General features: G+C 38.5%; 1 protein-coding gene across 3 annotated transcripts in view; it reads left to right on the forward strand.

The window, feature by feature from the left end:
- The window catches only part of KCNQ1 (potassium voltage-gated channel subfamily Q member 1), a 373,080-nt gene that overhangs the window by 255,246 nt on the left and 100,617 nt on the right, over positions 1-17,217 (forward strand). For all 3 annotated transcript variants that reach the window (XM_068944815.1, XM_068944816.1, XM_068944818.1), the window contains 4 exons: positions 397-472; positions 9,033-9,127; positions 9,849-9,895; positions 10,952-11,013. In XM_068944815.1, coding sequence (XP_068800916.1) covers positions 397-472; positions 9,033-9,127; positions 9,849-9,895; positions 10,952-11,013 — 280 coding nt within the window. The remainder of the gene's footprint in view (positions 1-396; positions 473-9,032; positions 9,128-9,848; positions 9,896-10,951; positions 11,014-17,217) is intronic.

Here is a 17,217-nt window from a genome sequence, read left to right on the forward strand (position 1 = left end):
TTATTTTTGAAAAACAAATTCATGTAAGTGAAGGAACATCTTACATAAGACTTGTGTATAAAATCTGTGCATTGGCAGTAATACACAGAAATTTAAAGGCTTGGTTTTTGAGAAGAAGAGGCCGGGAAAGATGGGCAGAGGTTTACTTTAACCTAGGAAGAGGCTGATGTGGACACTACTTTTTACTAACATAAATCAGATAAAATTCTGGATTTTTATAGCTTTCTTGGAAGGTGGGGATGGTCAAAATAATAATGTGTTTTGCTCACAGGATGAATTGCTACTACTTGCTTTATGCTTGCATCTGTTAGTGAAGCACTTAGTGAAGGCTGTTATTTTTATTGTCTGGATAGAGGTGTTCTTTCACCGCACTCATCTTCCTCGTTTTTCCCACAGGCTGCGAGAACACCACCGTGCTGCAATTAAGGTGATACGCAGGATGCAGTATTTTGTGGCAAAGAAGAAGTTTCAGGTGAGTTGTGAATAGAAAGCTCCTTTTCTAAATAAACCCTTTTATTCTCCTGACTCATTGTCCCTTTTAGAAACTTAAAGGAGATTAACATAATTCATCTCAGTAATGGTGAGCTGCACCCACTATTTTCTCCCTCCTTGAATAGGGTGGTTGTTTAGCAGCAGGTTAGTCAACTGTGGGTACATTGGAATAGGGTACGCTCCTGAAATGCAGTCTGAATTAAAATGTTATTTTCTGCTAATGGACTTGACCTCTCACCTTCTGTTATCGCTGTCTCCTTCTTGCAATGCAAACATTCTCATGTGTCTCCATTAATTCTGAGCTGTATGTTACTGTCCTGCTGAGTCAGGAGGATTAGAGATTAAAATACTACCTCAGCCTTGTTTCTGACTCTTACTTGATGTTAATGAAGTCCTGATAAGAAACGGGGATGGAAATTCATTAGTGTGTTGGAAGGTTTCTGCTTCCTTTGCCTTTGTCCCTCCTGCATAGGTAGGAGAGCTCCTTCATGGTTTGTGCCATAATCAGTTCTCTTCGCTCCTGTAGCTGTCACTGATACAAGTTTCCTGTGTCTCAGTCCACTTGCTGTGATATTGTGATACCAAAAGCATTTAACAGTAGCTAATTAACCTTGTTGTCTGGTCTGCATAAAAATTGTTCCTGCAAACTTGCTAAGAATATATTTTTTAAATCAATATAATTAATCCAGTACAAAAAAAAATGTGTCAACAGCCTTCAGATTGATTTAAACCAGATGAATATATAAATAAGAAATATATTATTTTACTTAAAATGAATTAATAAGGGACAGTCCCTGGAGAACAGGCTTCACAACTGAAAATGCAGAGAAACAGAGTGGCTTAACTGCCCATATCCATTTTCAAACATGACCTTGGCACTCATACCCACGATAGATTAAAGATGGGAAAGTTTATTACTCTACACCATGCTTTAAAAAAAAAAAAAAAAAAGAGAGAGAGAGAGCGAGAGCAGGGGTCCTTCTTCCCTGAAGTATTTGAAGGACACAGAGGTTAGGAGCAAAAAGATGCTGATGATTAACAGTCTGAGAGAGCATCGTTTTTATCAGATGCTTCTTGCTTGCTGCTTCAAAACTTGAACTCTGACTTCATCATTGAAATTTGAAAGAATTGCCTGAATTCTTTAGCAGTTATCTACTTTTAATCTTTTTTATTTTTATTAAAATTGGTGAGCTAATTTGTAGCTAAGTTTGCCTGACCTGATAAGAATTTTCTTTCAGTTATTTATAATGTATTCAGACTGTAACCATTTAGGCTTAAATCTTCCAATACAGGGTTTTCCTTGGATGCGCTGCTTTCAGAAAGTTTGTGCTAGCAGATTTCACCTGTTATTTTTATTAGACTAAAATTAAGAAAGACACAGCATTCGGAAGGCTTGAAAATAATTTTTGTAGTCATTTTGTTGAGAACTCCTTAACACTTGGTGGTCAGGAGCTGTAATTTAGAAGGAGGTGTGGCCCACTCCAGTGATATGTCCATTGCTTTTCTGTGAAAAACAGCCTAAATGTGGCCAGTTACATTAAACTTTAATTTACTCTCATTCTAAAACCTGATTGTGATCCTTTGGTCTGCAGTAATTACTGAATCATTGCTCTCATAAATTTAGATCATAAAATATTTGCCATGGTATTAACTAAATTACTTAGAAACAAGAATTCTGCACATTATATAGCTACCTCCCACGTGGGATTTGTCAAAAACAGATTTTGAAAATGCCTGAACGCTCTGTGCAACATTATCCACCTGGCAAATAAACAAAACTCCCCTGCGGCAGATGACTTGATAGAAGCTGAAAAAGCATTTGACTGAATAGAATGGGACTATTCAGTTCATACTTAAAACTTGTTTGTACTCTGTGTCCCGTTTGCTAATCTGGCTTCTCAGTTGTACTCTACACTTTCTCATCTGCAAAAGACCTGTTCCTGGCCATCTACAAAATCCCACAACAAGGTTGTCTCTTGTCCTTTTTAGCAGTCTTTATTCTTCCTGAGCTATTAGTATTAGCTGTTAACAATGAACTAAACATTTAAATTAAGCTGAAGTGAAATACACCTCAAGTCACTACTGCATACAAGTGATAGGCAGCTGTTTCTGTCAGAGGCAGAATCTTCCAAAGAGAATTTATAGGGAGATACCTGATACTTCTGCATAATCTCTGAATGCAAGGTTATAACTCGATTTAAAAATTCTGCGAGCACTGAAAGTACAGTTTGCAAAAGCACCTGAGTAACTTAATGCACAAAGTCACCTTGAAATTCTAGCCATAAAGTGCTTTTGAAAATCTCTCCCGTAATTAGGAGATAACCACTATCATTATTCTTCCCTCACATGGATGTTGTAAATCTACTTTGTTCTATTGTATGCACATAAAATAGTCATAAGAAATTAAAATGTTTAAACATGTGCCAAGTAATGACTATACAGTTTTTTATTAACCGGTGCAACACAATGTCTAAAAGTAAAGCAAAGCAGAATATGCATTCTTAAAGGCTAATCTTTAAGAGTTTAAGAGGTCTATATAGAAGCTGTTCTCAGGCAGACACTTATGCACCCGGGTGCAACTATGATTCTGAATTCTCTGGCAGATACTTTACTTCTAAACTTTTTTTGTTTATGTGAAAAGTGTCTGCCTAACAGAAAATTCAGATTTTTTTTATGAGTATTGGAAAACCAAGTAATTTCAACTGAAGTCCATTGGACTATTTATGCTTAAAATTAGCTGGAACATAAGTAATTGCAAGGTCAGCAGTCAAAAGGAGTATTTTTTTTAGAGATGCCTCAAGAACTCCTGGGAGAGGAAGCATGGGAAGGGGAGGAAGAGGAAAATTTTCCAAAATAGGACCCAATTCAGTGTGGTTCTTATACTATACCAGCTGTTTGCAAGATACCCCTGTAAGCCTAATTTTGTGTAGATAACGTTTTTTTCTTATTTTGAGAGATCAATCAATAACAGATGATGATGGCACCAGAAGGACAAATGGCTGCTAGAAAGCACAGACTTCCTGTTTGAAAATAGAAGAAACTTAAAAAGAGAAACTGAACAGGAATACAGGGAAATTTCAGAGGACCTGAAAAATAATATTGTGTGAAGCATCACACGTGACCATCATTTCCTCTTTAAAAGAAGCAGAGAAATGTATGCTCCGTTTCAAAGTCCAGGGTTGAATACAGTCCATATGATGATGTCCATATAAGAACCCAGCATAACGTTATAAAGAATGAATATGTTTTTTATGGACATGTTTATGCTCTTGTAAAGGGACTATAATACTCCAGCAAAGTCTATAGAGTTGTTTTAAACTGCGTAGGAAAGGTTATTCTTCTACTAGTAGTCAACACGAGTCCTGTGTGTCAGTTAAGCATCCTTTCCTTTCAACACTAGGTTTTCTAGGCTTTGTCCATTCCTCCTACATAAGAATGAACTTCACATATTGAGGATAAGTCAGATGTCTTCAGCACAGTCTAATTCACTTACCTTATAACTGAATTTCAGAAACTGCATTAACATACTTGGTTACTTCCATTAGGTGAACTCTTGGGTGCGTAATCTTTGTCTTCCAATTAGGAAAGTTTCTAAATGTCTTACGACTTATGCATATGGATACAACTATGGTATCTATCACATTCAGAGACCAGGGATTTGATCTGACTTCCCATTGTCACTTTGAAAGACTTTGAAGATTTTCTTTCATTCCATGTACATTCTCCTCTTCCTGTTGAGTTGATTTGGTTTTCTTCTGAAATACTTTTTTTATTTTATGTTGAGCTCTTCACCATGGCAATTGTTCTATACATAACATAAATTTAAAATATAGCTTGTAGTTCCACTGATAACATGAGTAACTGTTGCCTGGTCTGCAACGATGTCACTGGAAACTCATGCATTTATAGTCTTATAATTCATCATCTTATGTAATTATTTGTCATGGGTACAAACCATGAATTCAGTGTGTAATCTTCTGTAATCTCGGCACTGAGCTCTAGCAAACAATGTAGTTGAAAGTGTCCTGTGCTTCAGAGGTTATTATACCCATTTTATCTGGCTGCTGTTTGGTTACATTTCCCAGAAATTCCCCTTGCATTGATTCCCATCTTCCTTTCCCCAGTCTGACTCTTGGGGAAATTGTCTGTGCATGCAGCTACTGGGGAACAATATGCAGCTGTGCACATATTTAATGTTTGGCATTGACTTTTGTGCCTTTTGCAAACCATCTTTTTATGTATGATTGAAATTCTAACTCAGCTAAGATGATTTTTTTGCCATGACTATTGGTTAATTACCAGAGAGGGTGAACGAAGTTAAGGAAAGCAGTGGGGCTGGTTTCCCCATTTGTTTCTTCAATAGTCATACATTGCCTATTGCAGTTTTTTTCCTTTTACAAAACTAACAAAGTTGTTTGTTTGTTAACATCAGCATCATGAGTGTTTTTTCTCTTGCAAGGTCATCTTTCAAGATGAAGTAATTACAAAATAAGCAGTATTGACTATTAAATACCCCTTCCCATTTGGAAATTAAACTTCATTCATAGATTCTACATGTTCCAGGCCTTCAGCTTTGCCATGCTTTAAAGAGAGAGAAGCAACCTGGTAAATGAAAAACAAGCAAAACTTACCTACTTCTTCTATTATCAGACACCTGCATTAGAGTGCATTCATGCAGGATGGAGCACACTGTGCTTATTCTTGCTAAACTGCTTTTCTGAACCTGGAATTTTCAAGCTGGTCTCATCAGATTTCTCTCTTTTTATTGTACAGTCATACTCCAAGAATTCATATTTGTGATGGTACCATGTTTATAGTACTAGTCCATGGACAAGACTTACAGGCTTAGGCCATCAGTGAGTCATGCTGCTTTCTCTGTGGATATTAGTTATTATTTCAATGTGTGCATGGGAGTGTATGTAAGCAATTAGGTTTCTTGTGAATTCTTCTGTGCGCTCTTTGGTCAAACTGAAAATCTTACTCTGTTTAGCTCTGCTGTTAGAAAGTATCTCAGAATCACTCAAGATTTGCAGTTGGCTTTTGGGAATCTGGCAAACTGAAAGAAAATTTGCAAAATGAAGTGATACTTCACTGAAGAAGTAAATATATGGAGAGAGAGTTTTAAAAATGAAGTGATAAACACTGGTAATTTGTTAAGCATGTGCAATAAGAACGCAAAATGACAGGAGATTAACAAAACTATTGTTTAGATGCAGAACATGGATATATAGAAGATCAACAGATTTTGGGTTGAATTGTAGGCCAGCATAGACCTTTATACTCTGAGATCAGGCTGAATTAACGTATAGCCTTTCTATTGTTCCTCGGCAGAGAGGTAAGTTGCACCCTGAGAGAAAACCTATTTAGAACTGCTGCGTAAAGAAAGTTGCACTGTAAAGATGCTGAGTAATCTAAGAACCAACCTGTGTCCAGAAAGGGCCATTTAAATGCTTCGTCTTTGCAATGCATTGCATGGAGGTGGCTACAGCCTGACTTCTGTATTGCGTTTGGCTTTCCTTTGATCTTAAAAAAAAGAATGTGTTGGTGGAATGGCATTGAGGAAGACCTTCAACATGTGAAATAAAGATAAGCAATACAGGAACATCTCCTGTGGTATTGACAGATAGTTATGGAAAGCAGGGACCTCCAGGTGTGCTGCTGTCCCAAGGCAGCAGCGTAACTCACTTCTGCAGGGGAATGTGTGATCAGCCCATGTCCTACAACCCTAGGGGGACTGGATGAAGTGTTGGGCCCCAGGAGGATCCTGTGTGCAGGAAATGTGTCAAGCCAACAGAAAAATCAGTGCTGCTGAGAATCTGAGTATTTGGGGAGAGCAACCTGTTGGGAACCCAGAGAGGAGGCCCTTGCCCAGCTCTGTGCGAGCTGTGAATGCTTGTGGAGCTGCAACTGATTTCATCCTCTCGGAATGGGAATTGGCTTACAGAAGTGCTAAACCAGTTGATGAGTTTGGCTTTCTGAAAGCGCGATGATTTTTGGAAGAAACGCTTTAAATGCATTTAGTATAAGCATTTCTCCAGCATCTCTGAGTACTAATACTTTACAGATTGCCATGACCAAATTTATTTTACCCGCTTTATTAGCGTCTGGTTGTACTGGAGATTGCAAGTTCCACATAGGTTTATCGTCAGTAATGAATTTAATCCAGACTCTGAAAGCAGATGCAGTTTAAATTTGTACTCATTCAAAGATCTGACAACGCCAGTGTTGCCATGTTCCAGGGATATCAGACTGATTTAATTCACACTTTCGTATAAGCAATAAAGGGCTGCACTGTGTAGCTGAACAGCAAATGTTATATGACAAACTAGCTTGAAAATGAGATTTGTCTAATTGGTTAAATGGGAGAACTAATGTTGTAAATCAGTCCAGGCCGAATGAACCCACCTCACAAGATAACGTTGTTTCCTGCCTCTTCAAACTGAAAGCACTCAGTCTACTGAGTGATTGAAACTGGCTTTTGAAATGAGTACAGCCAGACGGCAACTGTGTAAAACTGAACAGGAGTTCAGAAACTTAGAATAAATCCCGGACGCAAGAATCTGTGGAAAGATGGCAGCCAGAGCTCCCAAAAAAGTAATGAAGAAATGAATGTACCCTAGGGACATCACCTCTCCCTGCACACGTTGATCTACCTGCGTAAAAAATCAGAGCATTGCATGAATTTGTTCTCAGCTTTTGCTCTTCTTACTTGTCCGCTAATCCTTTCCCCTGGGCTTCATGCTAGCATTCTGTGGCCCCTCAGCAATTGCTAGCACCTATTGTTTAAAAAACATTTACATTGCTGGAAGAGCAGTTTTCCCTCCTGCAAAATGTGGGATTTTAAGCCTTCTCCCAAAATATTATACTTTCTCAAATACCAGTATAGAAAGAATTTGGTCGCTCAGCCATTACAGCTTCTCTCTGGAAGACCTTGCACTAGAACCTGGCGGTTCCCAAGCTCACAGGCTTTACAGATAAATGAATTTTTATGAATATAAATATATTTTTCTTAATTTTAGAAAGTGCTGAATATACATAAGTTTACATTTTCCTCTGTCCAAATGAAGTAATTCTGAGCTCATGAAATGAGATTTTTTTTTTGGGGGGGGGGGGGGAGGGGGCATTTAGGTGCCTAAAGTTACAGATAGGCAGCCAATCTACTGAGGCATTTTTGCAAATCTCGTTAGCTGCCCTTTTGGAAAGAGTGCCCAGCCATTTGGCCTACTTACAGGCCAACTATATACTCTGGCATCTAAATCCTTTTCAAAATCTGGCCTAGAGTATTTATGTCTCTTGGCTTTATATGTTGTTACGTTTTCTGCATTTGGGGCCTTTTTTTAGTCCCTATAATATATCTCGGCACATTTTGGAAATATTCTTAAATATAGTTGGTTTTGTCCATAACACTCATAATTCATGATCTGGTGAATTATACAAATGTCTGCTGTAATTGCAACCCAACTAAAAGGAATTGAGGATTACCCTCTCTGAAGTAGTCAATAGCCTCATGTTTAGGGCACTCTGCTAAAGAGTAAGAGAAAAGCTGAGTGTAACTCAAACCTGAGTCTCCCAAATCACATCTGAAACTCCAGAAGTGAGAGAACCAGAGAGCCATTTCCTCCTCCTTTCCATGCCTTCTTGTGTCAGCCAACTCTAGGTGTGCACACAATGACAATAATAATAGGCACATATGCATCACAGATAACACAGTTAAATGTAGGAAAATTGCATTCATGACCCATAAAAGTCTGACTGCAAAGTAGACTCAGTGTAATGCAAAATATAGATGGGCGAACGAAATGGTACTCTATGCAATTTGCCACAAGACATTCACTCTGAAACCTTCAGAGTAAAAGGTTGTTACTTCTAGCTAAACTTTATCAGTTATAAAATACTTCTCTAGGAAGAGGTACTTTTTTTGATCTCAGAGTTTGCAAGTATTTCATTTATGAAATGCAAATTACAGACAGCACTTTCTTCCCAGTCATTTCTTACACCAATATTTTCCCAGAATTTCGCAGTAGATTTGAAAGCGGAGGCAGTCTTTCTGGAAGAGGAAATCAATTATGCACCTTCAACCAGGACTCTGGTTTAAGCTTCTCATATTAAGAGCTGAGCTGATCTGAAAACTCTGGCCTTCTTGTTGCTGACTCAGAATAAGGGCTTGTGCATGTAAAATACAGCTCTTTCCTGGCCAGTGGCCCACGAGTATGAAACTTATTTGCAGAAGAAACTAGAATGACCACAAACTTCTGAGAAAAGTGCCAGATAAAATTTTTTGGCCTTGCATTCTGTTGATAATCCCTTGAAAAGCATGTGGTAGACCTGCGGTAACAAAAGGGAGAATCAAATCAGGACCATCGTAATGATTCCACAATAAATGTACGATCATGGCAACAATCAAAATACTTCAAATGTTTATATTGTGTTAAACAGATTAAAAAGAACTTGCCATTTACTCTTGAAAGAAAACTGTATTAACACAGATCATTGGTTTATTCTTGTGGCTTACAGGCATGTTTTTGGTTTTTGTTTTACAGCAAGCTAGAAAGCCTTATGATGTCCGAGATGTTATTGAACAGTATTCTCAGGGTCATCTCAACCTGATGGTGCGAATCAAGGAGTTACAGAGGAGGTATGACAATAAAGTTCAGTGTCCATAGCTGTTAGCATCAGCAGATGGAAGTTTGTTAAAAGACGATGATTAAGGCTGGGGATCAAAAACTGACAGGCTTATAAGTGGTGTATTGGTAGCACTGTGCAGAGTTACTGAATTTAAATATGGACTTGAAGTAAAGGTTTCTATTTAGGGAGGAAGGAAGAGTTCCTAAACTTGTGATGACCAGGACCTACTGTTTTCATTATACTTACTTGTATTGCCTTATTGCCTGCTAGTTGGACTATAGACCATAATCTCTTTATGGTAGGTGCTGTACACAAACAGAGCGAAATACCATTGCCTGTTCTAGTAGCATTACACTCCATGAGTAAACTAAGAGAGAACAGATGGATGAGACAAGTCAGCTGTGGTAGAACAAGGAAGGGAGGAAGGAATGCTGTTCATGTGGAAAAGCAATGGTCACTGTAAACCTTCTACAGCAGTTAAAGAATCTAAAGACCAGTGCCAGTCTAATGCTTTTTTTGTTGGTCTTTTTTAAATTCATGCCATTCTTAGTCCAAAGTCACTGCTTTGCATATACTACAAAGCAGAACTACCTGAACTTCGCTTCTTCACTTGTTTGTTAAGAGACCTCCCCCTTCCAGCTTGAGAAAGCGAAGATGCTATTTCAAGCTGGTGAAAGCTAACAATGATTCTTTTTTGTTTTTCTCTCTCTTTTTCTTTTTTTTATTTACAGGTTGGATCAATCTATAGGGAAGCCATCTCTTTTTATCTCTGTCTCAGGTAAATTAATATAACCTCTACTGCTATCGCTATACAGCAATTGCAAAATAGTAAGGGGCGGGGGAATAGCACTGAAACTGTGATGGAGAGCAGCATGAATAATTGCTAAACAGACTACCCCTTCTTCTTCCTTGCACAGTCATGGAATGAAGTGGGTTTTCCATGGCAGCTGCCCTAGTGATAGAGCTAATATTCTTTACCTCTCTGTCTGTTTTAATCATCATTCTAGATTCAGTAAGACTTGAAGCATGAATCTCAAAACTGAATGTAAGGGATGTTCTAAAGTTAATCTGATTAAGATATAATTAGTGAAAAATACATGTAAAAAACTTCTTATTTTGTTGCCAAATTGAAAGCATTGCCAGCATGTCATGATCTGGAGTTTAGGCATCTACACTATTTAGCCACCAACACCTTTAAGATAGGGCTATTTTTATTTACATATTTTAAGCACCTGCTTTTGGTTTTCAAAATGTTGGCTCTAACCTTTGAGACTCAACGTTTTTTCAGTAAAATGTGTTACGGTTACAGAGTTCTTATGAAATAAGTAATATTCACACAGATCAGTGATATCTTTGAAAAGAAACTGTAAAAGGGGCGCAAAGTACTACGTTTGATTTGAGACAAGATTGTCTATTCAAAACTCTTTGTTAATGTCATTTTCAGACTTCAGTTTCCATATAATTTATAGGAAAAAAAGATAAAACGTTATAGAAGCACATTGTTCAAGTTGGCTGTAGAGCCTTTTGCATAGCGCCAGATTGTTTTTAAACTGCAATTAAAACGTTAGCTAAATTGGGAACAGTTTTATTCTCCCAGGTTAAAGCGTAAAATTAAGGTTGAAAGTGCCTTAAACTTAAAGGCTCTTAAAAGCCATGAAGTGGGCTAATGCTATAAAAAGAAACAAAAAGCTGCTTTTAAGAAATAAAACTACCAGCCTGGCAAAGGTGTTCGGTTACACTGCGTTGGTGGGCTAGTTAAACGCACCCTGTTGTGGCTTACTGCTATTTTGTTGTAACACCGTATATTAATTTGCAAACGTTTCTTGTTCCACAGAAAAAAGCAAAGACCGAGGCAATAACACGGTTGGTGCCAGGTTGAACAGAGTGGAAGACAAGGTAGGCCTCAGTTAGGCTGGCAGCGATCGAGGAGCCGGTGTGGTACTGAACAGGGCTCGTTTCATAGGATGTGGGGAAAAATACAGCTTGAAATAGAGTTGGACGCCTGGCTTTTCCAGGGGATGGAGCGTAATTTTGGTTGTGGATTGCATTTTTTGGTTCTTTGTTGTCGTTCTAATAGAATATGCAAAAACAGACTTTAATTGATTTCAGTCTCTCTTGGCTCTCGCTTGGGTTTTGATTTGTTAATTGTGTGTATTACACATGTCTCAGTGCTCTACTTCCTCCTTCCACAATAGATAAAAGGTTCTATTCCTGTAATGCTTCAGTGTATTACAGTCCCAGGATTTCCCTTTGATCATTGTTCTGTTGTTTATATAACTCCACCTACAATTCCTTAGAGGGAGCGAGAGCAAACCTTGCTCTGTCCTGGTTTTCATTCTTTATGACAAATGGGGTTTTTTCTTTCATGTGACATGAAGCCAGAAAAAAATCAAACTTGTTCTATAATTGCAAATTAACAGTTAAGTGCTTTGTAATGCTTTATTTCAGTGCTAGCTGTGCTGGAAAAATTAGATGACAGGCAGAGGCTATGTCATTATTAAAAATATAGGTTTGCCTACGTTGGTTTTAAGGAGAGAGGGAGAGTTAAGAGAAATGGGTTGGATCATTTACTTGATCTCTCATAGTGATTTGATGGTGGTGGTTGGGGAGAGGTAAAGAATGTCTTTACTCTTACAGTTGTTTTCACGCGTATGTCCAATCTGTTATTTTGGTAGTGAGCAGTCAGAGCTTTTGAAGTATCTTGAGGAAAGTAGTTTCACTGTGTTTTTTACACAACTGGAAGCCTTGTATGTGATAGCCTCGTCAGAGGGTTTGTTCTGAGGAGGTATCCAACCCTGTTCTACAAACTGAGAGGGGCATGGGCAAGACATCCAAATGGATGCATACTGCACGCCCTAATCTGTACTGATTTGTCTATGACATATCTGTTCCTTACCCATTTCTCCTTAAGACGCAAGATAAACTTGAATGATAGTGCTCAGAACTATGCTTCTATCTTTTGGCAATAATTGGCGTTTTAAAGGGAGCCTGTGCCTTTCAGTCTGTGTAGGGTGGCACGTATGAGGAGTCCAGTAGGAAACAGAAGAGTCTAGTGCGTTTTGCACAAAGAAGCATCACTGTGCAGTGCTCTCTCAGATGTGTGGTTGGTAAGCGTTCTTACAAATGGAAGCTCTTTCTGGAAAGTTTGGTTTACGTTTTTTTAATTTTTATCTTCTTAATGTCAGCTAAAAGTGTGGAACACGACAAAAAGTCTGGTGAGTACTGACAAAGAACAATGACTTTTCTTTTTGGACAAATAAGTCTCGAATGACAGCTAAAATAGATTCTTAGTGCTGTTTGTAAAATCTCCAATGAAACTGAAGAAGCTTTGGTGGTGTTCTGGCTCGGAGATAGTCTACTTTTGGGTTATGAATTACTCTTGTTACATCCTTACAAATAAGTACAACATGAATTTATAGTGACTGTTGTTTTATGTCTTGTAATGGGACTGTAAAACACTCCCTGTTTCATTTTAGTATAGCCGGGTTAAATTTTAGCCTTGTTTTAAGTAACAGACCCTTCTTTCTTTGTAGTTGCATGAGGTCATCTGTGGTTTCAGAGTTGTTTGTTATCTGACCTATACAGCTAGTCCTATCTGCAGGAATTTTATCTGAAAGCTGAAAGGCTAAAAATAGAGAATTTCAGTTGGACTAGGCAAACAGTGGTATTCATGACAATACTCTGACAAAGGTGAAATCACGTTTTTGCTGCAAATGATGGCCAAAGTTAAGTTTCTGTATTCTTGATCTCTGAGACTGGCCTTCTTTTTTTCTTTAAAGTGTATGTTACGTGGCATGCTTTCAACACACAATTAAATCCTCACTGAGCTGAATGTGGTATTAAGGATATGTGGATCAGTTGTTTTTTAAGGTAACTACATATTTTAAATACTTAGCTACACAGTTTTGAATTAATCCTGGACTTCTGCAGCAGAGATTTTAGGTGGTGCAGGCTGGTGTTAACTGGTGTCTAACCACTTCTTGTGCATTTGAAAAATCTCTAATAAGGCATTTTAAAATGGGTTGTAGCCTTCCAAAATTATTTGGATGCTTACGCTGCAACAAGGAGGAAATTGTGGGATCCTTGCTATGCTGCATGAATACGCTAAATTTTGCTAGTGGGTCTTTGTCAGTGGTCATTAGCATATGTGTTGCAGCAGGAGGCTGGTTGGGGTACAGCTGTCGGAAAGTCTGAGTTAAACCTTTCTAGATCTCAGGATGGCTCCGCAGCCACAGGCTGCTCTGCAGGCATCAGTAGGACCAGACGACACACCAGCGAAGCTGATTCATGCCTCCTGGGCCTCACTAAGAGTGTGAGGTGGTAGGTGAGCTATTTCTCATTGCTGAGCACAAATTAAAATTGTTTCTGTCAGAAAGTTTTCCTTTGATGGTTTGCTGTTTAGTCTTGAAACCTTTTGGGTCAGCAGAAAGTCAGAGAAGAAAACCTGAAGCTTCATTTTTGAACCTTTTTGGTGCTTCTGCTTATGGGTATGTCCGCTGTCAGCACAGGATCCCTTACTAGCACATCACAGAGGCAGAAGCCGACTTCACTTTAAGCCCGTGACACGATTCCTATGGGCTTCTGTGGGGCTTCTGGACTCCAGAGGCTTCTACAAATGAAGCTAATTCCATCTTCAGGGGGATATGATCATATTTCCAGGACATCATGTCACTCTTGCAAAGCTTCTGAGAGGCATATATGTTGCTGGCAGTGCACAGGAGGGAAATGTATTAAACAAAATGTTTATAGTCAAATATCATTATATTGACAGGACTTGTGGTGCTTTATGGCACGATTCTGAATTTCTCCGTACTGAAATCATCCAAACGTATTTTTTCTCCTTTTAAACTTAGGAACATGCTTATTGGAGGGAGGGAGGGAGTCTTGCAGCTGAAAAGCACTTCCGTTTGTACAGGAAATATCCCTTGTTTTCCCCCTTGAAGCAGGAATGAAGTTGTACTACTGGTAAAATATTCTTTAATTTGATTTCTTTGGGGAAAACCAGGATCCTTTTAGTGAGCCTATATGTGGCACTGTCCATTCCTCTTGTGCATGGAGTGAAACGTTGATCTTATAATATATACAGTTTGTGATAATATAATTAAAGATCGTTTCATAAAATAGAAACGCCAGGGGGATGAAGTAAGGTTGCAGGAACAGAAAATCCTTCCTGTACAATTTTTTCATTTTAGCAAGCACTTGAAAAGATGGTTTTATAAGTGTAACTAGAAACTGCATAACCTGATATGCCTTAAGAAAAAGAATCACAATCCAATATGTAATCACAATTGTTCTCTGTTGCTTATAAATCTGACAGTACCAAAAGTTATGTTTCTTTGAAGGGGTGTTGCCATGGCTGAGTGCTGGCAGTTGCATGCTCATGCTGCCTGTGCCCTGGATCTGGCTGGCCGCTTGGCAGCTGTGGTCCAGAAGGCATGTAACTGCATTCGTGCAGTGCCCAGACTGAGCTCAGAAACCCTGCAAAGTAGCAATTGTCCAAGTTTGTGCATGCAGATATGCCGAGCTGGTCCCTTGGAGAATGTGGTTGAGCAGGGTTACGGCAACAAATCAATATATTTGCGGTGGCCAGCCTTTTTTCTTTTTATCCTGAAACATCTGTGAATGACTGTTCGAGTTACCCTCAAGAAACCTGGCCACTGCTGGCTTGCTACCAAAAGCAAAAGCAAAAGCAGTTTCCTAGATAGGCACAGCTGTGTGCGCGCGCCCCACAGTTAATCCATCTGCAGAGAGCACTGCGTGCCGGTGGTTTAGTACAGGGCGTGCTCAGGAGCTTGATCCTGGAACGCGTCCGCATTGCGCTCAAGGACTTGTGCTTGGTACATCTCCTCTTTTCTTTTCAATTTTTATCTTGACTATAACGATAACCTTTTAGACTAAATTAATCTGTTCTTATTCAATCATTTGCTGATCATTAGTTTAGGCGTAACAGGCCCAGCGTGTACGTTTCTGGTCATCAGATTGGGCTTGTTGCTTGGCTTCCCTTAGATAATTCAGTCTTATAAATGGACATCATAGAAAATCATCTGGAACATACAGGGAAGGCAAAAATTGGCAATCCCTGGACTCTGACACTCTGTGCCTACAGACCAGCTCCCACAGGTGTCACCAGGAGTCCTGTCTGTGCCATTCCACAGCAGAGCATCCAGATTTACAAAAAAATTAAAACAGTAAAATGTTTTTGTGCAGTAGAAATCATGCTGTATTCTCCACTAAGTTATTTTAAAATAGGGCATACCCTTCCACAGCTATGTGGACACTTTAAAAATTTGTCTTTTAAGAACAGTTACAGCAATCCAAAGCAATTTTTTGGGTGCCCCCTCTGGGTACTCAGAACTATGCTTGTACGTGACGGTAATTAAGTAAAGTATAAATATTAGTATTAGCAAGGGCACCACTAACATCTTATAATAGTCTTTTTCAATTCTACGGAACATTTAGCATATTATCTACTGCTAAATTTGAAGTTGTAGAGATTTAAATGGGAATTTCTGTGCTTCTGCTTATGGGTATGTCCGCTGTCAGCCCAGGATCCGTTGCTTGCACATCCGCAGAGGCGGAAGCCAAAGCTGCATAGTACTGAGACATATGACACCCTTTAATGTGAGCCTAACAATTCTCCAAAACAATATTCATTCCAAATATATGCACATCTTGCACGCTCACATTTGAAAATATAATCCCTTGTATTCTGACTAGTACCAAAGAATAAAATGCAGAAATTCAGACATGCTGTGTGGCACTGAACAGGGAATCATTTCACTTTTTTATATTTAGTTTATAAGCAGTTTGGACCACTTTCTAAATCAATTTTGAAAAATTATGTAAAAACATCTACCCTACTGTGCTTCTTGAGTTACCTACTAGAAGTCAGAGTTGCTCTTGAAAAGCAAAGTTGTCTGAAGGGAGCTCTCGTGTTTGGGCAAGTGTGCAGTTGTTCTTTTAACTTCTGGTCATGATAATTTGGTTTTCCGTCTTCTACCTACAATGTCTTTGATTGTTAAATGTATAGATCCCACATTCAGCAAAACTGTAAGTATACGATATGTGTGTGGTATATTTTTCACTGATTGCCACGTATGAAACTTTAAAGGAGAGAAAAGTTCAAAGGCTTTATCTGTCGTGGCTTTCCAAAAAAATGGAGACATGTTTTGAAACATTTATATACGTGATATGACCTTTTTTTCTGGCTAAATCATTGTCTGTAGCTGTTTCAACAAAATACTGACACTATCCATACTTATATTAGAAACCAGTTTGCCTTGAACCCTCTTAAATACAGTCTGGCTCAACAAAGTAGCCGGTGGTATGTCTGGGTCCAGTTAGTGATTTGCACTGTTCTTGCTCTTTCTGGCTATTGCTGTTTGGTTTTGATCAACTAATGGTTCCCCATTGCAAAAGGTTTTATATTTAACTTTTACTTTTGCTGATCTGCTCAAAAATATATGAACTTTTCACATTATATATTGTAGAGGAATTTCACTGTAAAACTATGTAATCTGCAAGAATTTGGTCGTATAGGTTATGAACTAGTATTCAGGATGTGCTTTTCCATACAAATGAAAATGAGGGCCTTATTCACCCCTTAAATGAATAGTAAAATGGAAGGGTTAACTGCTTATTACTGTTGCAGTACGAAGGGTATGACCCACAATCTTTATTGAATCTGAACTCTGGTAATTTGGTTTGCATACGTAAACTTTAGAGAGGTTAAAATTTAATGTAGTTGTTTCCCTCACTTGTTGTCCTACCCTTTTTTGTGATGCCATTATATCCTAATCTGTAGCAGCCAGATTTTGTCTTAGCAGCATTAACTTTTTAAAGTCGGGTGAAATGCCATCTTGGAAACACTTTGCAAGCTGATGCACATAAGTGGGTATTTTTGTAACTTAAGGATGTTCCATTCTTCATTAGTGTGAACAGGAAGAAGTTTAAATACTGAAATGCAATTAACTTTTAACATCCCTCCCTCGACCCCTCGTCCTCTGTTTGCTCGTGCGTTATCTAAAGATAATCTTTTCCTCACCCTGAGAACGGAAGAGCAACAAACTCATGTGACCATAGCACTTTTCCAAACTTTTT

Source organism: Struthio camelus, chromosome 5 (genome assembly GCF_040807025.1).
Source record: "Struthio camelus isolate bStrCam1 chromosome 5, bStrCam1.hap1, whole genome shotgun sequence".
In the NCBI taxonomy this organism is placed as follows: domain Eukaryota; kingdom Metazoa; phylum Chordata; class Aves; order Struthioniformes; family Struthionidae; genus Struthio; species Struthio camelus.